The following is a 20,691-nucleotide window of genomic DNA, read 5'->3' on the forward strand; positions in this document are numbered from 1 at the left end:
AAAATCTCCGTAATGAGCGATATGAAATCGATGAGAATAATTTCTGGAAATCTCTGGCAATTTGAAACAAAAATACATAGTCCTACCAGAATAGCTTTTGTAAGTGGAAAAAATGTTTTAACGAGAAAACGCATGATATTAAATATGATTTCTGTTTCGCAGAAAAGCCTACGGGGACGCCTCGGACAATGTTCATATCCAAGGACCAGTGGGTGGAGGAGGGGACCGACTTGCGCCTCTACTGCGAAGCTCTGATCGGTAAGTTTAATATTAATCTGTAGTACCTATTAATAACTTAATAATAATTTGTACTTATTATTTCGTCCGATAATCCTCATCCGTCAATTATTTTCGTACACGTCTCATCTCGATATATTTAATACTCATTATTTTGTCTACCAATTATCATCCGCTCATTATTTTCGTATACACGTCATATAAATACTTCCCCTACCACCAAATTACTGAATGTGGGTATGAAAGAAAGGTCTATGCTTAACCGACTTAAAAAAAGAAGGTCAATAATTTGGGTAAAAAACTGTTTTTGTATATTGTTACCTTAGAACTCTTAATAGATCATAAAAATAATTATTCTAACAAACGCCCACCCTTCATCAATAACAGAGCTTATTTATGTTCCACTGAAAGCCTACAAAATAAACTTTTAGCAAAATTCAACCGCTTCAAAAATCACTTTAATTGGACTCGGTTTTATTTATTTACAAATACAATTTGCAGACTGAAAGCAAACCTTTTTAATATTCATTTGCTTTAGCTTTACTTTATCAATATCAAAGTCAATGGAAACTAATTGGAATCGAAGTTAATTGAATCAAAAGCCGCAGGGAGTCTTAACGTGCTTACAGCGGGGTTATTCCGTAAAACGTTATCCTTAGTTTCGAATCTTGCCATCCTTCTCACGCAAAGCGAGATGTCAGCATGAGCGACAGTGACAGATAGACCCAAAACTACGTGGCAGCGTTTCGAAGTATTCCTGCAGAGGTGGGCCAAAGGCGGCAGGCATATAAGCATATAACAATGGTATGAAAATTGAATGTGTTCTGTTGCTCTCGGCTGAATTAACGTGCTACCGACACGGTCCGATACCTTGATAATTGTAACACGCTTTGACCCGGCCTCTGTGTGAATTTTAACGACGTGAATTCGCGGTAGGACCCAGATGTACGAGTAGCATGATTTTGATACGTTTCAATCTTTCAATACACAGTGAAATCTAATTACAAACTAGCAAAGCTTGGTTATGGGTGCCAAACAAAGGATGTAATTATCTTGCTTCACAGTAAGTGTTAGCTCACGGATTAGTTCTATTTCGATAAGGCATTTAGTACTTCAAAATTTCAAATGTGATTTCTATCAAAAAACCGTATTTGTTCAGTGATTTTCTTCTAACAGTGCGTAAGTAATTTTTTGACGGTTTTAAAATTTTAATGCCATTGGATGAAGAAAGACCACGTGCTTTTTTCCGACCAATCTCCTGTAAAATGCACATTTTTGACTTACGCACTGTTAGAAATTCTGACGATTTGCTGCTTAGGCTCTAACTAAATATGTACTCGATTCCATCTCAATAGTTCATGTTTCAAATTGAATTTAGCCTTGAGCTCTTGTATTATGTAATCAGATCATTATGATCCTTCAATACAGATGTCGATCACAGCTGACCTGGTTGAAACAACGTGGAGTCATGCATGTCATATCTAAATAATAAGTAGATAGGTACTACCTACCTACGTCGCAAATACGTTGTAACCGTATCTCGGCAACGATCGTCAGTTGCTAGGTATGCTAATTGCTCGCTTCTTAAATAATACCACTGGCAATATTAAAAGGAACTTTCTTTCGTTTTCGAACTTTCTTTTCGGTTGAAGTTTCTTACTGTAAATTAATTTCAGAGATCGGCTTTTGGGACGTATTTATTAGTTGACTGACTGTAGAATTAACGGCACGTGGAACTTAATACTTTATACATATTATAGGGCTAGTTAGATGCGATATTGTAACAATATGAGTAGTCAATGGGATGTGGACTGTACTAAAGCAACATTACATTCAGATTGAAACCTACATCTCATAGACGTTTGTTGGTTCAAACGAAACTACAAATATTGTTTGAAGCTGCCATAAATCCAGTATTTGATGTGGATCTTTTGAATATTAACGACAAAGGCGCCCCGCTCACGCTCGTTAATCCCAAGCGCCGTGGGATTCGTCACGCCCAGCTTCCCCTAACATGTCATATAGTGGGGGTATAAAAGGGGGTGAGTAGGGCAAAATGACATCGGTAGCATCTGATACTATTCTAATATTAGTATAGATGCATCTGCTGTAACTGCGAGTGTAGTAATAATAATTAAATTGGTTTTTTACGTTTTCAATTGTCCGTTTCTTGATTTTAACCGCTGAATCGTCACTTACTTCTGTTTAAAGTTGCATAATGCTCTTAGTCTCATCTACATATATCTAGTCTTAGTTAGAGGCATGTAGTTGTAGTTTGTCGCAATAGAAAGATGAAATGGGCGAAAAGTATAAGAAAATAATACGATAAAGGCTTTTCATAATCGTCTGATATCCACGTGGGTGACGTAGCTGGCAAAGCTTGTATTTTATTTATGACCCTCGTTTTAGTTCAACATAAAGTAGGCACAACATTTTCACAAACATTTCAGGATGAAATTAATTAAAACTCAACGAGTATAGTTCTTTCACAGCAAATGTTAAATTACTTGCTACTTGCCAAGTTGGCCCGCCCTCTGTATTCAAATCTGTTAACTATTAGCAATTTAAATTGAAATGTTTCTCAGGAAGTGAATTATTGTTAATTCTTTTAAGAAATAAAGTTCGTAAACCGTTAAACGGGCTAATGTGCTAATTAATTAGATTACTAAAGTTAGTGTGAAAATAGTTTGTAGAATTTAATTAGAATTCTGACGTTAATGCGTTCAACAAAATGCGTTGAAAAAAGCTCTTGTGATAATTTAATTGAACTTTTCCTCCAAAATTGCAGAATACCTACATTTTTGACGCGCATTATTGTTTTAGACTGATCTAAAGTCCAGTCAATAGGTATTTTTCCCCTACAAAAGATGGAAAGTAAAATGTTTTAATTTGTACTGATTAAGTATAGGCTAGTCATGAAAAATGTAAGTTTTATCTTATACTAGCGGATACCGCCCGCGACTTCGTACGCGGTACCCCCTTAGAGGTTGAATTTTGTAAAATCCCGTGTTAGTGAGCACCTACTTTCTAAAAGGTTCTCCTATGCAAAATTTGAGACTCCTAGCACTTTAAGTTTCTGAGATTTCGTGATTAGTGAGCGAGTCAGTCAGTGACCTTTCGCTTTTATAGATATAGATAATCGAGCTTTATATATTATAGATTATATCACACTAATGTTAATTCGTTTGACCACAGGCAGGTCATACTTGGCCGACGCGCGCAGCGACCTGCGGTGGATGAAGGTGTGGCCCAACGGCACCGAGGGCGACCTACTGCCCACACAAACAGAGATCAAGACCACACGGTAAGTGAACATTAACAATCAGTTAATGCACCTAGGTAGATGGTTTTAAAGCTTATTGTCAATTTTCCCCAAAATCGATTCGTCAAAATTTGTAGTTAATATGTACGCGTAGGTATAAAGTGTGATGAATTTGGTTTGGTTTTCCCCGTGAAGAGTAGATTCTGCGGAAAATCGTCAATTTTCTTTTTTAATGTCTGAGAACCCCACGTTCTTAGAAACTGCCCACGCAAACAGAGATAATAATAACCGGCACCTTTTCGTTATTGTTATTTTGATCCAAAATCCATTCGTCGTAATTTGTAAGTTTCATTGAAAGTCATCATCATCACTATTTCAGCCATAGGACGTCCACTGCTGAACATAGGAATTCCCAATGATTTCCACAATTCATATTCTTTTAAAGAAAGTTACGTTCTTAAAGACGGAAGACTAGCTATGCCCGCGATTTCGTAAATCATGAAATTGTTTTTCAGAGCGTTGTCTCCTATTTGAAATTATATTATATCAAAACCAAAACCTTTCATTTATCAAATAACTACTTACGTCATTAACTAAAATGTATCCCAGATTTTTAGTTACTTACATAATGTACCTACTATCAAACAACGCTAATAAAAAGCTATTCATGTCCATGAGCAACATCACATTACGAAAAAACACAAAAGAATGACGATATTTAATAAATGTATGATTTCATTGCCCTAACATTTCATTTGTTAACACAAACTACCTATAGTTTACAAATTCGTAAAGAGAGCAACATCGTTGTTACATGACATGACATGTTTAAACGTTATATTTTCGTTTATTTTTTGTTTCTATCGAATCAATTTGTGTTGATTGATAAATAAAACAAAAGAGCGGTCATGAATAACAAACAATGGAAACGTCGCACAGTGTGTTATGGGACTGTATAATCGGACATTCTCATTGATTTGATGAAACGTATAGAGCTCAGTTATACAAACATGATAGTAAAACTCCCGTTTGAAAATTCCACGTAGTTTTCGCGGTATAAAAATTCAAAGTTACCTATTTTTTTACTTCAAAATTATGCAAAAATATTCTCACTCGTTAACTAATAACATTTAGTCCGGAATTGTTATAATACTTCATAGAGCTCTTAAAACTACACGTAATAAGCGTATTAAGTGCTTCGTGAACGCATTCAGTTAATTAGGAAAAATGATTTTAGTGATTTTTGTTTTTATTTTTTTTCTCAATTACACCTTAATATATGCAAACATTTTTAATTGCAAGATATAGTCTGATATTTAATCTAATTGTATTAATAAAATCAGCTTTAAACTCCGTGATATATTTGAGAAAAAACATAAAACGTCTTAATAAAATTTTTACGCGTCTAGGGTCGACAATTTTGGAAAGAATAATTCATGTCTAAAAAGTTTCAAATCCCGCCTGTTATGTGCATAGTGTTGAAGGTTCTAAAAAGTTACATTCACATTGTTTTTAACCTACTTCAAAAAAGGAGGAGGTTCTCAAGTCGAGTCTTTTTTATTTTTTAAAACTCTTATATTAACTTAAGTTGTATGTAAGTAACTAACTAAAAAAGTATGTAAACAAATCTAGGAAGTCGAATTTAGCCTACCTTTAATAATTATCTCATCGATTTGAAACCTATGTAAATCGAATGTCAATACAATAATTTGGTACAATCGAGCTGATGATATTTAAACATCCAAAAGAAATATTGCTATTAAAAAGTGATGGGAAATTTACAATTCTATATTTCGCATATTTTCAATTTGATTTTCCTCAAATATATCACGGAGTTTAAGGCTGATTTTTTTATACAATTAGATTAAATATCAGACTATATCTTGCAATTAAAAATGTTTGCATATATTAAGGTATAATTGAGAAAAAAAATAAAACCAAAAATCATTAAAATCATTTTTCCTAATTAACTGAATACGTTTACGAAGCACTTAATATGCTTATTACGTGTAGTTTTAAGAGCTCTATGAAGTATTATAACAATTCTGAATTAAATGTTATTAGTTAACGAGTGAGAATATTTTTGCATAATATTGAAGTAAAAAAATAGGTAACTTTGAATTTTTATACCGCGAAAACTACTTGGAATTTTCAAACGGGAGTTTTACTATCATGTTTGTATAACTGAGCTCTATACGTTTCATCAAATCAATGAGAATGTCCGTTTATACAGTCCCATAACACACTGTGCGTCGTACAGATCAATGTTTCAGAGAATTCTGTTTTAAATCATTCGGCGTATTCATTTGTAATCCCTGCCACAGTTATGTCAGCAAACTGTTTTAATAATTACTAATTCATAGGATTTTTGCTGGAAACCTAAATTGATAGATTTTAAGTATTTGGTTAATTTTATAACGATTGTTTTATCGACTTACATTTTGAACGGAATGTTTCAAATGAAATGCATATTATAATTTCTGATAGTTTGACAATAATTTAGAAACTAATTAGCTAAGTCTATTGTTTTTTGGCTTGTCATTAATTTAAAATGTGTTGTAAAATTAACAGGCTCTCTAGAAGAAAGTTTGATTCATCCGTAGCTAGGTTCAATTAAAATTAGTTGAATGTCAATTTATGTTGCGAGTTTTGAGCATTTTCAATTATTTTATAATACATTTCAAACTCTTTATTATGGTTGTCAACGTTTACTATGTTCCATAATAAGGGTTGTCTCATCTTACTACACAAAACGATAGTAATGTGATTTTTTCTGTCAATACAGGGATGATGTGGAAGACATCATCGGCTCCTACCTACGGATCGAGCGCGTAGCGGCACCGGATTACGGCATGTATGCGTGTGTGGTGCACAGCAACGACCACGTCGACCGGAAGTACGTCACCGTGCACTACAAATGTGAGTATCCACACTTTATGCGAATACTAGCCACTGTAAGGCTCTTGTCCCAACACCTTGATTGACTACATACCTATTCTCATACTAAAGATCGGAACGCATTTGAAAAATTGTAAACACAAATTCGCCGTGGATTTTTCCCAAATAAAACACATAATAACATCGAGAACAAACTTCATTTTCAATTTGCGAATAGTCCAGGGAAATAGCAGAAAAACACAGTGAAAAAGTGAAGTAACTGAAAAAGTGTTCACTGAAAATGTTCGCGCGTTTTTCGAGCGCCAGTATTAATTGGAGCAAGCCTCGGTCATCTTTTTTCTACCATTTTTCACGTTACATGTTTCCTAGCGCTACCTACGTACGTTAGCATTGACAAATAAAACATAAGTTTTTTATGCCGTCGCGTCCGGGGCGAACTAAGTAATGAGGCAGGTCACTAAATAAAAATAGTACCTTACAAGTTACAAAATTAGTACTGCCAATACCACTTCATAAAATGCTACCTTATAAAGCTTTGCTCGCAATGACCTCGCTATACTAAGAAATTAAATAAATACGTAGTCTATTTTTTGCTATGCACTTGTATTTCTGTGCATAATGTAGAATTTATCAATCGCTTATACAAGATGTGAAAGGACCTAACAGAACTGATTTTAGTGATTAAATACAACACCGTTTGAAAATCAGAAAAAAGGCGCCACAACGCGGCATTTTAATGACATAGTAATTCAAACTTTTACCTTTTTACGAATGTTTAATGTTAGAACAAAAAATAAATCAGCATAGATTATGCTGATTTATTTAAGGAGATTCCTTTCAGGGCCTTTATAGGTTGTTATCTATACAATTTTTTTTCCACAGTCAACGGCCTGTCAGGCATCACATCCTGGTCCGGCGACAGCAGCATACCCTGGCGGCCCCTAGTGCTGGGCATCGTCGCGGGGGCTTTACTCCTGGTGTCTCTCATCATGCTTCACCGGCGGTACACGCTGCGACTTCTGCTGGCGGCGAGACAAGCTAGGGCTAGGACGGCTACTGCAGCGCACAGAGCTCGAGGTAAGATTTGGTTATTTTCTTTTTTAAAGAATATTAGTACCCTGGCGGCCTCTAGTGCTGGGCATCGTCGCAGGGGCTTTACTCCTGGTGTCTCTCATCATGCTTCACCGACGGTATACGTTGCGACTTCTGCTGGCGGCGAGGCAAGCTAGGGCTAGGACGGCTACTGCAGCGCACAGAGCTCGAGGTAAGCTTTGGTTTTTTCTTTCTTTTAAAGAATATTAGTACCCTGGCGGCCTCTAGTGCTGGGCATCGTCGCAGAGGCTTTACTCCTGGTGTCTCTCATCATGCTTCACCGGCGCTACTCGCTGCGACTTCTGCTAGCGGCGAGGCAAGCTAGGGCTAGGACGGCTACTGCAGCGCACAGAGCTAGAGGTAAGATTTGTTTTTTTCTTTTTTAAAGAATATTAGTACCCTGGCGGCCTCTAGTGCTGGGCAACGTCGCGGGGGCTTTACTCCTGGTGTCTCTCATCATGCTTCACCGGTGGTACACGCTGCGACTTCTGCTGGCGGCGAGGCAAGCTAGGGCTAGGACGGCTACTGCAGCGCACAGAGCTAGAGGTAAGCTTTGGTTTTTTCTTTCTTTTTTAAAGAATATTAGGCTGAGTTGCACCACCTAACTTTAACAGCAACTATAACGATAACCGGTGTGTTTTGTATAGAGTTTGACAGATTTCTGACGTTTGTCAAAGTCAAATGCACAAATTACTAATAGTCCCGTTAGCTCCTCGTACTAAGCTAAATATATGTGTCACGAGTGGGCTCACTACAATAGTCGAGCGTCAGCGGGGTTCGAACCCGCGTTTATCAGATGACGAGTTCGACATCGTTTTCGTTCGGCTATCGTGGCTTTTACCTGTTGTAGAACTCTAGCCATTCGAGTTAGAGATAGACATAGGTGCATTTTTGCGAGCGTATTTGTTAGCAGCAGTAGGACGAAAACTAGGGCCAGGACGTATAGCGAAAAAAGAAATCCTAAACAATTCGAAACTTCTATTTATTTCTGATTACATATTATCGTAGTTAGGTACACTTTTTCAATTAAAATGTGTAATTTTAGCATGTATCACATGCTAAAATTACACATATCATCCTACGTAATGGTTTTGTTTGACTGTAGTGATTTTTTTCGCCTAATCCTTCGAATTCAGATCATAAAAATATGAACTCGAGAGTAACTCTCAGTGAGATTAAAAGGGCTATGCTTGGCCTCTCAAGGGTATTATCGGAAACGGAATTATCCTTCGAAGAACTCGAGTTACGATATACCTGCTCATTTATTAAGTACATATTTGTATATAAATTAACTTATTAGTGATCACTTATCACGTTAATATGACCTCGTATTGTGACGTGAGTCACATTTCTTGAACATAGCAAGTGGCACAAGGATACGTTCTTAGAAAAGTACCGTTCCTTTCCTATTATATGATTATTAATGATAGAAATAAATAATGCCGTATTTGTTAGAAATAATATAATTGCTAAGGATTCTATTAATAAATTATGTATTTATAAGTAGATAGTACATACTTTATTTAATCAAGATCATATTTAATCGTAATCGTAAACAAGATCTGAACTTCTGATTTGCGTGCTTTTAAATTACAGTGCCCTAAGCCTTACTATGTACTATTTCAATTGGGGACTCCGCAGCACACTTTGCGTACTTAGTTCTTGTAATAATCTCTATAATAACGATGAAACGCTACTTTAATAATTGCTTCGCTATACTACTCGCTCGATATTGCAGCGCGCATGTATCTATTAGCATTCTAAATAGGCAACAGCACTATTAAATATCATGTTACAAGTTTATAAACATATTTTAATGCCGTACTATTAGAACCTGTTGACAGCTCGCGAGATGGAAACCTATCTGTGTCAACAAACATGCTTATTTTTCCTTTAACGTGAGCTAGAAACATTTTAATAGAATTTTCTTAATACGCTTTACCGGGAATCGCAGTGAAAACTACTTTGAGCGCTTCCCGGTAAAAACAGTCGACAACATAATTCTACATGTATTATCATCCATTTCCGGAAAATAGAGAAATATTTCCTTTCACGATCGCTTCTGCGAAAAATGCCGTTAGACGGCATCGATATCCATAGAAATTACCTATTTGCATTTATATTACTTTTTCTGAACTAAGCGGGTGTTATTCATAGTTTGACGCTTTGAACGAATTTTATGTTTATTTGTTTGAAGTTTTCTGAAATATGTATGTTTATTGATTTTGGCCGTTTCTCCACAAAAGTGGAGCAGAGCGGATCGGTTTCCACTTCTGCGCTCCGCTCCGCTTTGGTGGAAACCGGGCCTTATCAATTGACAATAATACATAAGTATTCCAAAAACCCTACCTACCTATTTGTATAAAAGTTTAAGTGACGACACGAGATTTAACCCATATCCAGGCTCAAAAAAAGTCATTGCTTTTTAACCGTATTTTTAATGCTGTGATTAAAGTTGTCTGATATTCATCATCATCTTTATCATCATTTCAGCCGTAGGACGTCCACTGCTGAACATAGGCCTCCCCCAATGATTTCACAGTGGCCAGTTGGTGGCTTGCATCCAGCGCCTTCCCGCTACCTTTATGAGGTGGTCGGTCCACCTTGTAGGTGGACGCCCTACGCTGCGCTACTCTGTATCTGTCGCTCTCTGATAATAATTTATTACAATTCCTATTCCCAGTGCTGGAGAAAGAGTTCGATGTCCTGGTGTGCTGGACGGCGGTTGACGCGGAGTTGGTGCGCGGCGCGCTGCTGCCGACGCTCGCATTGAAGTACCAGTACCGCGTGCACACGCTGCAGCTGGCCACGAGACCCGACCACTGTGAGTGTTACCAGGCCTGTTCATCTCCGCGAGTTTACATCGAAAACAAAACACGCACGATTGCCCCCTACAAGAGTACTATTCGACAAGGCCTCACATACGAGCGAACATTGACTCACGCACGCGTATTCTTGTGTATGATGGAAAAAAATAAAGAAAATGGTGTACTAAATTCTGTGCAGTATTTAACTGCCTAAATAATAATAAAAACACAGAATGTACTTTTTTAAGTTGCCTGAAGACACTGAGAGGTAAATAAGTAGTTAATATTATTCATGATAATTCATGCTAAATCATGTATTTCCTCCGCCATTTTCTGCAGATTGGCACCTCACGTCACATCATTTTACCGAAGTCAGCCCTATAGCTTCGGCGCAGTACCGATCACTGACGTTTGTCAACAAAACTTCTGACAAACTTGCTTGACTCTTGAGACAAGCTAAATTACACCATATTGTTAATGACATTGAGCATACATTTTTTTAAATACCTTCGCGAAGTAAAACTTCTGTACGTAGTACTTATTATTATTCTGTGGTGTTACTTATGACAGAGCTTCAGCTTGCGTGTGCAGCTAATGTAAATGTAGTGTGAGAATATGTAAGTGCGTGGAAGTGATCTTTTGTAATAGCTACACACGTACCTAGGTACCCTAGTCAATAAGTCCACTAATCCCTAACATCCTAAGCTACGGTACAAGTGAGGGATGTCTGCACCGTGAGATCTATTAAGGTGAGACACGGAGTGTGGCGAGGAATAAGCGTTCCTGCACGGTGCCGTCACCGCGCCGCCTCCGTGCGCTTTACCTCGCTTTGATTGATTCATTCCATTATCGGCCGCGTACCGTGCACGTGCGTACGCGGCCGCCGGCGTAGGAAACGCGCGCGGAGGCGGCGCGGTGGCAGGCTTCGCGCGACTCGTATCTACAGTGTAGTTGCGCGGCGTGACGGCACCGTGTGCAGGAACGCTAAGGCTGTTCAAGAACTGATGGCTAAGAGGAGTGTAGTTACTAGGTGGAATGAATAATGTAGTCCCAAGTTCAAAAAGAGAATTTATTATACAATATTTACATCTCTACACTTTACACAATTTTTCACTGACACCCTTCTCCAAATTTTCAGGGTACAACGAAGTGATGAGCCAGATGGCGCGCTGCCGCTCCGTGCTGGCCGTGCTGTCGCCCGCGCAGTACGCGCCGCAGCAGCTGCTGACCGCGCTGCGCCAGCTGCGCGCGCTGCCGCTGCCGCCCGTCGTCGTGCTGCTGCAGGTAGGTGTCCAGCGAGCGTGCAGCGCTGCACAGCGGCGATGCAGCGCTGTCCCCGCGCAGTACGCGCCGCAGCAGCTGCTGACCGCGCTGCGCCAGCTGCGCGCGCTGCCGCTGCCGCCCGTCGTCGTGCTGCTGCAGGTAGGTGTCCAGCGAGCGTGCAGCGCTGCACAGCGGCGATGCAGCGCTGTCCCCGCGCAGTACGCGCCGCAGCAGCTGCTGACCGCGCTGCGCCAGCTGCGCGCGCTGCCGCTGCCGCCCGTCGTCGTGCTGCTGCAGGTAGGTGTCCAGCGAGCGTGCAGCGCTGTACAGCGGCGATGCAGCGCTGTCCCCGCGCAGCACGCGCCGCAGCAGCTGCTGACCGCGCTGCGACAGTTGCGCCCGTCGCCCGTCGTCATCACAATGCGTGTGATGCAGCGCTGTCCCCGCGTAGAGCAGGGTACTCACCTGCCATGTAGCATGTAACGTATCCAATCTTCAAGTGAGTACGGCTCGTCTACTGTCATCGCGTATCTAACTGCGAGCTCCCGGATCCGCAGTGATCGTGACAATAGCCGTCTTTGTGTTCTCCCTGCGAACCACGCGCTAGCAGCTCGCAGCGGACTCGTGCGTATGGTACTCACTTGATACAGTATCTGACACATTACATGCTACACGGCAAGATGAGTACCCGCCGTATTACGCACCGCAGCAGCTGCAGCTGCTGACCGCGCTGCGCCAGCTGTAGAGTGATGTGACGCTTAAAAGCGGGTATTGAGGCGCTGTACTGATTAAGATGCAGCAGCGTCAGTGCGTGATGTGGTACATGTAATATTGCAGCGTGTGAAACGTTATACAGTACAGAAGACGCAACTGCACAGACTACACGTCTTAGTCCAGTAGAATTAGATTTTAAATCGGAAATAATACAAAAGATTTAATTGCTTTAATGGCTTCATTGGTTGCCCATTAAGACTCTCCTAGGTTTTCGACTTCGACGGAGTTGTGCTTAAGTGGTGGGGGCCCCCAAAAGGGGCGCTTTTTAGGTTTTCCGGTTATACAGCGTAAAGGACTTACCCTATCGAAAAGTGGTCTTCCTGACGGTTGAAGGGCATTTAATCCTGCATTAAATAAGACCAAATTCATATGTTTTGGACAAACCGTTCTCGTGCAAATGTTCGGCAAAGTAGAAAATATGTGTATAATTAATGACCCTCTCCACGTCCAATAGCTCGTCACCCGTAGGCTCCCAAGCCTTGTAAAGGGTCACCTTAACCAGCGTATCCCTGTCAAGGCTCACGAGTTGGATTCGCCTATCCTTGTTCGTCCCAGCCGTTCCTTAACTGCGGTTGCTGCACCTCTTCCTGGTACTCTCCTGAACGACTCTGTGTTACCTAATGTGGCTGCCCCTCTTCCTTGTACCCTCCTGTACGATTGCATTGCTTAGCCATATGCCTGGTCCAAGGTTCGACGCCACAAAATCAACTTCGTACGCGTGAAAATAGTTTAAATACTATTTTCCGTGCTTGCAACATTTTTCTTTACTGCTTCGCCTCTATGTAGAGTGATTGTAGGTATATATCCTATAGCCTTCCTCAATTTATGAGCTATTCAACACAATAATAATTATTTCAATCAAACGAGTAATTCTACTAGATTAGCGCGTTCAAACAAACAAACAAAAAACTCTTCAGCGTTTTAATATGAACTTGTTGTTGTTGATTTTTGGCGTCGAACCTTAGACCAGGCATACTGCTAGGCAACGTAGTCGTGCAAGAGGATACAAGGAAGAGGGACAGCCACAGTAGGTAACACAGAGTCGTTCAGGTGAGTGCCAGGAAGAGGTGCAGCAACCGCAGTTAAGGAACGGCTGGGACGAACAAGGATAGGCGCATCCAGCTCGTAAGCCTTGATAGGGTTACACTGGTTGAGGCGCTTTTTTTCAAGACTTGGAAGCCTGCGGGTAACGAGCCATTGGATGTGGAGAGGGTCATTAATTATACACATATTTTCTACTTTGCCGAACATTTGCACGAGGACGGTTTGTCCAAAACATATGAATTTGGTCTTATTTCATGCAGGATTAAATGCCCTTCAACCGTCAGGAAGACCACTTTTCGATAGGGTAAGTCCTTTACGCGGTATAACCGGAAAACCGAAAAAGCGCCCCTTTCGAGGGCCCCCACCACTTAAGCACAACTCCGTCGAAGTCGAAAATCTAGGAGAATCTTTATGGGCAACTAATGAAGCCATTAAAACCCTAAAATCTTTAGTAGGAATTATTTCCGATTTAATTCATATTTGTGTTTAATTCTACTGGCCTAGTCTGTGCAGTATTGCGTCTTTGACGATGCAACAGGTAATATACGACGCTTCTAGTTATGTAGTATTCTACAGCCAGAGATCAATTAGGCCTTGTCCAGGAGGGCGAATTTGCCGCGAATGTATTCGCGCGGACATGAGGGTCTGTATGACGCGATTTACGCTGCTAGTATCTCGCCAGCGCGCGTATGATTCTACGCGATCATACGCGCGTAGGATTCGCGGCGAATTCGCCCTCGTGGCAAAGCCGAGTTACTCGAGTTGAAACCTAATTAAAAAATCTAACCAAATTATTTCTAATTCGCAGGACTTACCCAAACTGAAGCGGGAAGCGAAGGAAGGCGGCGAGCGGCTGTCGGAGCTGGTGTCTCGCACGCGCGTGGTGGCGTGGCGGCACGTGCACGAGCGCGCCTTCTGGACGCAGCTTAGATTGGAACTGCCGCTGCCGCCGCCGCCGCCAGAGACCCTGCATGTAAGTTTGAACCTTAAACTTTACAGCAAAGACTACACAAAGCACTGTCGACTATAGTTCATTTCATCCACGAAGACGCGCCCCACCAATTTTTGGTCCAGGGAAGCTCGAGGTGCGAGGAGTTTGATCCGAGCGTCATTATTGTAGTGTGCGTGTGCACTCATGGCTGATTTAACGTGGACCGGTAACACTCAAACATTAGCGGAAGATTGGTGGGGCGCGTCTTCGTGGATGAAACGATCTATACTTATGTGCATTAGAAAAATAGCACCTATTGTCTTACCAACTATAAAGGTGAAAGTTTAAGATGGATTCTGTTGCTTTCACGGAAAAATTTATTAACGATTTGATGCAACTTTACAGTATTATTGTTGATATGCATAGAATATTTTAGTAGCTATTATTAAAATAACAATCTGTGACAAACTCAATTTCACGCAATTTAAAAAATTACTAAATATAAAGCAGTGCTCACCTTGATGTGCCGTCGTCCATGATTTTAAAGTTGTGTTGCCACAATTTCTGCATTTTTTGCGTTGCTTTAAACACAACACATGTTAACCCACTCATTATTTCCAGATCAAAAACGAGTCGACGGACAACAAGAACTCTTGCTCGGGCAGCCTGACGGCGCTGGTGTGAGGCGACAGTGTACGACACTCCGCGCGTGTCCGACACACGCGGCGCGGCTGTGTCAGCTCTCGTGCTGCAGTGTCAGACACTCGTGCGCCAGTGTCAGACACTCGACGCGGCAGTGTCAGACACTCCCCCCGCGCGTCGCCAATCGTATCAAGACTGTGAATAGTTAACTTTTTGTAATACTAAACTTTATATCACATTATTTTTTAGTTATGTAGCTGTAGAAAAAAGTAAATTCTGTATACAGTTTTCTAAAGATCTCGACATCTTTAACCCTTTCGATGTTTCGACGGAAATTCTCATCTCGATTTCTCTTTCTTGTGCCAAAGGGAAGTAACGAATTATAATCATGACAATGTATTTCTTAGTTACGACTTATTGTGCTATTTATTTTATTTATCTTCTTGAGACTTCTGTCACATGCGCTTTAATGTGTTGCTTATTCGCTTACGTTGTTTCACAGTACATTGCCTTGAAGCGCGTGTGGCAAGAGTGTGGACTAAGCGACGTGTACATAGGGCTATTATAGGGTACTGCGTACAAACCTTACTTTCTTCCATGTCTGTATTCTGTTGGTTATAATAATTTTAAGATTTTCCCCATTAATCTACGTATTATTGTATAGTGTAGATTCTATATATAAAGCTCTTTTGTATTCGCGTTGTGGTTGTCTAGAAGTCCTTTTTATCTCGTAGGTTATGTTGTTTGATGACAGCAGAATGTGATGTAAACGTCCCAGGGTCTGTGATAAATAAGGCTTAGCTATTATCGAGTATGGATGTTGGCTGCTGTGGATTTTGAGAGGTTTGAAAAGTCTGAAATCTCATAATAAAAATCCAGTGATGAATGATTTGCAAAGTTGGAAAGAATGATAAGTTATGAAGGTTTGGAAATGCGTAAGAATAATAAAAATAGGCCTCGAAGCAAATTTTTCATTTGCTTTGCTTCATTTAAAGGCAGATTGTTTTGTTGTTATCGGAGTAGGTCAAGTTTTATTTAAATTTTAAATGTTGCTTCAATAAGTATTTTATTATTCTTATGTCCTTTGTGCAAGAAAAAGCCAAAACGGTGAATGGCTTCTACACAATGCGGACTCAACCAACGCCTATATTTTATCTTCCTAATGATAAACATTTCAGTATTGGGTGTAAATATAATTATTGTTTAAGTATTACCTTATTGTTCACAATACATCGTTATTATATGTAGTTAGATACAAAAAGCTGAACAGGATTGTAGTATAGTTAATTTTATCATAGCATTACATCTTACTCTTTACATTCCTTTAAATGTTTTAAGGTAAACATTGATTACATGTAAAACGATTGTGAAATGCGTATCAAATGGAAAATAAATTACTTTGAAAATATCTTTGTATTATTTGGTGTGATAGTGTGAGGAGAATTGGCTAACAAAAGTAGAACTCAAAATATACATAGAATAACTATATTTTGTTGTAATATCCAACAACAACAGATTCTTAGTGCTAAATATAATTCAAGTTTCTCTAAGTATCAGGCACAGCATACACATTTTAAAAAAAATTATCACATTCAAATTAAATAATAAAAATTGGTATACATAATCAAATCACTGAATAAAATAAAATAATATGCGCTAGTTCATATTGTAAAAAATATTTCTAAACATGCAATAAGATGTCTCACAGCGTAGATTTGGAACATTTCATCAAACCTAAGTACGTATTAAGGCCACAATCGTAGAAAGTAAGTATAAAACTAGCACCGCAGATATAAAATCAGTCGTGATTGCACAGATCGTAATTTACTCAGACATAAGTAATAACAACGAGCAATGGAAATACAGATGCTTGGCGTTTCCCTACAAGTTCACAAAAGGAACGAGTGGATCAGAGAAAAGACGAGGATCAGCGATGTGGTGGAAGAGATTGAGAGCCGTAAATGGAGATGGGCAGGGCACAATGCACGGATGAACCAGGATCGCTGGGCCAGAAAGACCCTGGAGTGGAGACCCCGCAACAACACCCGCGGCAGGGGAAGACCGCCTAAACGATGGACAGACGATATCCGGCAGCAGGCTGGAGTGAACTGGATGCGTGTGGCCAGGGACAGAAGTCGGTGGAGGGTTGAAGAGGAGGCCTATGTTCGAAGGCGAACCCAAAGGCTGACATAGATAGAGATAGATAGAAATAATTTTTATGAATTTCCAGATTCATAACATTTCATTTTAGTTCTAAAATCATTTCGAAAATTTGGTTAAAAATTATATAACATGTAAAATATGTAAAAAAAAATCTCACTTGTCCTTTGTATGTATTCCACAGCTACTATTAAATCTATTCTTAAACATAGTGGTTGTTTGTATAATATTAACTAATACATTCGACAAAATTATTGTGACGTTACATTCTATGACATTCACGCATATAACGACACTTCCCTTATTGAGTATGAAGTTTTTAAACACATGGCGATTTTGCAAGTATAAGCACAGGTATAAGTAACAACCGGGCAGGATGTTGCGTTAGCAAAAGGCATAAAATGGGTATAAAACAATGGCAGTAACATTTAAAAATTGTATCACATTTTCTTATTGTCGCGACTACGTCTATACAAAATAGACAAAAAGGCTGTACTCAACGTACTACTTACGATAAATTCGAAAGTTCTTAGTGGTAGAGATTCGAACAATAAATTCACCTAAGGGATTCTCAACTTTTGCTAACGCCTCATTCTACACAAAATAACCTAAATAAGATCATAAAATATATTAAGCATGTGATGGCAGCGAAATGCAATAGAAAATATGTCATAGAAAAATATAACTTATTCAAAATCTACGAAACCTAATTCACCAACAGTGTAAAGATTCAAATTCAATAATGAATTGAAAACGACGACAAAACTCGACACAAAATTGACAATGTGGAAATAGTATTTTTAGATCCGTTGTACATTATTCAACGATAGGAACGTGAACATAATTTAAACCTATTAAGTAACTTCATCACTGGCTGCTCCCGTGTGCTTGAGGTTCTTGAGGCGCATATTTCTTCTCGTATGCCTGAAATACACGTGAAAGTTTGCTTGAAGTGATTTTATTGTAAAGTTATTCACTGTACTTCTGTAGCGAACCCACACCACATAAGCATATTATATTAGCATATTTTATATTGGGTATTCAAGGATCATACCCTATAACCCTGAAATATCTTAAACAATTTTGTTGGAATTACGAATAAATTAATTATAGCCTGACCAGGAACATAAAAACCCTCGCCATGTTGCGGAAAACTAATGGTACTAATTTCTTTTAATGGCAACAGTAACTGAAAACTTCATTGACATGTCACCTTGCATGTCAGTCTATTGCTGTCAAAGTGTAAACAAACTTTATTTTAAATGTGCGCAATTGGTTTTATGAATTAAATTGCTAAAATATTTTTATAGTCGTGAAAGAAAAGTGGTTCACAATGTGTTAAAGTATTTGTCGAAGAGAAATACTAAGGGTTCGGACAATATTTTCATTGAATAATGTTTCCGACAAAGGTTGTCAAATTGATTGACATGTTTATCGTATAGTACAGTCCACTATGAAAATTAGCTGTAGTTTGTTTCACCTACCTATTTTAAAAATTTTGTCACTTTCTAAGTGTTGAATTTTATGGGATTGGGAAATAAGTACCGAGTTTGAAGCGTTCATGAGCAGACATTGCAGTTGAATATTCAAGTTCTGAATTTGATTATTGATGAATAATAAAATAAATCTACTAGCTCGATTGATGGTTTCATTTAATTTATTTAAATCAGGTTACCTATAATAATATGTTTTCGTTAATTTATGAAAATATCAAATTAGCCCGTAATCCTGAATCCTGATACATAAAGTTAGCCTATTAATTTAACACAGGTACGACTGTACTCAGTGTTGCACTATCAAATGCAATTGACGCGCCTCTATGCCAGGGTTTTTATGTTCCTGGTCAGGCTATAATTTAAAACTGACCTGTTGCGCAACACGCGCGAGCGAGTCGGCCATAGAGCGGCCGGTCTGTTCGACCATCGCGCGAAGCACGCCGCCTTCCTTCTGCAGCAAGTTGTGTGGGTGGTCGAACTCCACCATTTGACCTGCGTCCATCACTAGCACCTGAAGTAAACGTGAAGTGTTAGTAGAAGGAATTTTAAACATAATTGACGCCTTCACAAAGTTAGTTAGATTTAAAAAAACTATGTACGAGTAAGATATAGTTTAATTACAAGTGCTTACCTTATCCGAATCCATAACAGTGTGGAGCCGATGAGCAATCGTAAGTACAGTACAGTCTGCGAACTTATTCCTTATTGTAGTTTGTATCAACGCATCAGTTCTGTAAAAATTTTGGAACAATTTATCAAGTCTCAGTAAAAACAAAACCAAGTGAAATATTTGATAGTAGCGCTCTCTTGTAAATGAAGGTAGTTCAACGTGGCAAAAATCGGAACTAACAAACGTATAGACAGTGGCGCCCTCATGTCATAGATGGGACAGTTCAACTTTCTGTGACATCTTTATACCTATGTAGCAATCACGGTTTGACTCATCACATAGCGGATAACGGTCCTTCGACATACGGGCATATGACTTTGCCATTGTAAAAGTTAATCAGTACTTACTGAGGGTCGACGTTGGCAGTAGCCTCGTCGAGCACCAGTAATCTGTTGCGACGCACAATAGCGCGCGCCAAGCACACTAGTTGCCGCTGGCCCACCGAGAAGTTGCCGCCGCCTTCTGAGATGCGAGAACTTAAACCGGCTGGCAGCTCCATCACTGCTTCTTTTAGCTCCACCTGGAACGAAGAGAGCATACTCAATACCCAATATTGTTGACATAAAACAGTGATATCTAGTCACCACTACACTGTTTATCGGAACTCCTATATTGACACCGTTGGACTATTGTCGTTAAAACGTCAAACCTGTGTAGGGCTAAGATGCGCGCCGTGATAACTTTTATCGACGTCAAAATACGGGAAAAATCGATAAAATGGCGTGATAACCGTTTATCGCGGCGCGCATCTGAGGCCTACTGATATGCAGTGTGATATCATTACAATAGCACAACGGTTGACAAAGAACGAATCTGGGATATTTTGTGGGTAGCGCAGAACAAGTCGTAGTGGCAATCCATCACAGACCTTTATCCAGCGGAAGACGGCATTAGATTGAAACGAGAACAGAAGCATAAATTCGTGTCGTATCGGTTGAAAAACGGCTGTTCTAGTTCTTTTGGGGGCGTTTGTATTACATTTTATGGGCTTAAAGTGTGTTTACCCAGGTGTAAGCAACGCTTGCGCATCATAGATCCGCAATCTGTGAGGATGAGTACAGCCTGGTCTGTGAGCACGTAGAATTTTGTCCAATGACCCCAAGCTACCCATTCCTTATCGCTCGCGCGTAATTATATTGCTGTCGCGACTGTGCGACGGGCGCCCGCAGTGAGTGTGCGAGCGCGACAGCAACGCGATAAGGATGGGTAGCTAGGGGTCATTGGACAAAATTCTACGTGCTCGCAGACCAGACTATAGTAGTATTTCAGGATAGTTGGTTACCTCCTCGAGAGCGCGCCATAACACCTGGTCGGGGTACTCGTCGAAGGGGTCGAGGTTGTGGCGCATGGAGCCCGAGAACAGCACGGGCTCCTGCGGGATGATGGGACCCCAAGCTACCCATTCCTTATCGCTC

The 20,691-nt window shown here is 39.8% G+C and overlaps 2 protein-coding genes across 2 annotated transcripts in view; one reads left to right on the forward strand and one right to left on the reverse strand.

Moving 5' to 3' along the window:
• The window catches only part of LOC135082652 (uncharacterized), a 57,614-nt gene extending 41,258 nt beyond the window's left edge, over window positions 1-16,356 (forward strand). The window contains exons 4-11 of the mRNA XM_063977447.1: window positions 163-258; window positions 3,433-3,541; window positions 6,285-6,418; window positions 7,280-7,474; window positions 10,173-10,313; window positions 11,435-11,856; window positions 14,186-14,350; window positions 14,930-16,356. Of these exons, the coding sequence (XP_063833517.1) occupies window positions 163-258; window positions 3,433-3,541; window positions 6,285-6,418; window positions 7,280-7,474; window positions 10,173-10,313; window positions 11,435-11,856; window positions 14,186-14,350; window positions 14,930-14,992 (1,325 nt within the window). The 3' untranslated portion in view covers window positions 14,993-16,356. The remainder of the gene's footprint in view (window positions 1-162; window positions 259-3,432; window positions 3,542-6,284; window positions 6,419-7,279; window positions 7,475-10,172; window positions 10,314-11,434; window positions 11,857-14,185; window positions 14,351-14,929) is intronic.
• A 65-nt stretch (window positions 16,357-16,421) lies between these two features.
• The window catches only part of LOC135082683 (ATP-binding cassette subfamily C member 4-like), a 59,074-nt gene continuing 54,804 nt past the window's right edge, over window positions 16,422-20,691 (reverse strand). Inside the window, exons 24-27 of the mRNA XM_063977469.1 lie at window positions 19,624-19,796; window positions 19,238-19,337; window positions 18,977-19,117; window positions 16,422-18,034 (exon numbers count right to left, since the gene is read on the reverse strand). Coding sequence (XP_063833539.1) covers window positions 17,978-18,034; window positions 18,977-19,117; window positions 19,238-19,337; window positions 19,624-19,796 — 471 coding nt within the window. The 3' untranslated portion in view covers window positions 16,422-17,977. The remainder of the gene's footprint in view (window positions 18,035-18,976; window positions 19,118-19,237; window positions 19,338-19,623; window positions 19,797-20,691) is intronic.

This window comes from Ostrinia nubilalis, chromosome 2, assembly GCF_963855985.1.
Source record: "Ostrinia nubilalis chromosome 2, ilOstNubi1.1, whole genome shotgun sequence".
In the NCBI taxonomy this organism is placed as follows: domain Eukaryota; kingdom Metazoa; phylum Arthropoda; class Insecta; order Lepidoptera; family Crambidae; genus Ostrinia; species Ostrinia nubilalis.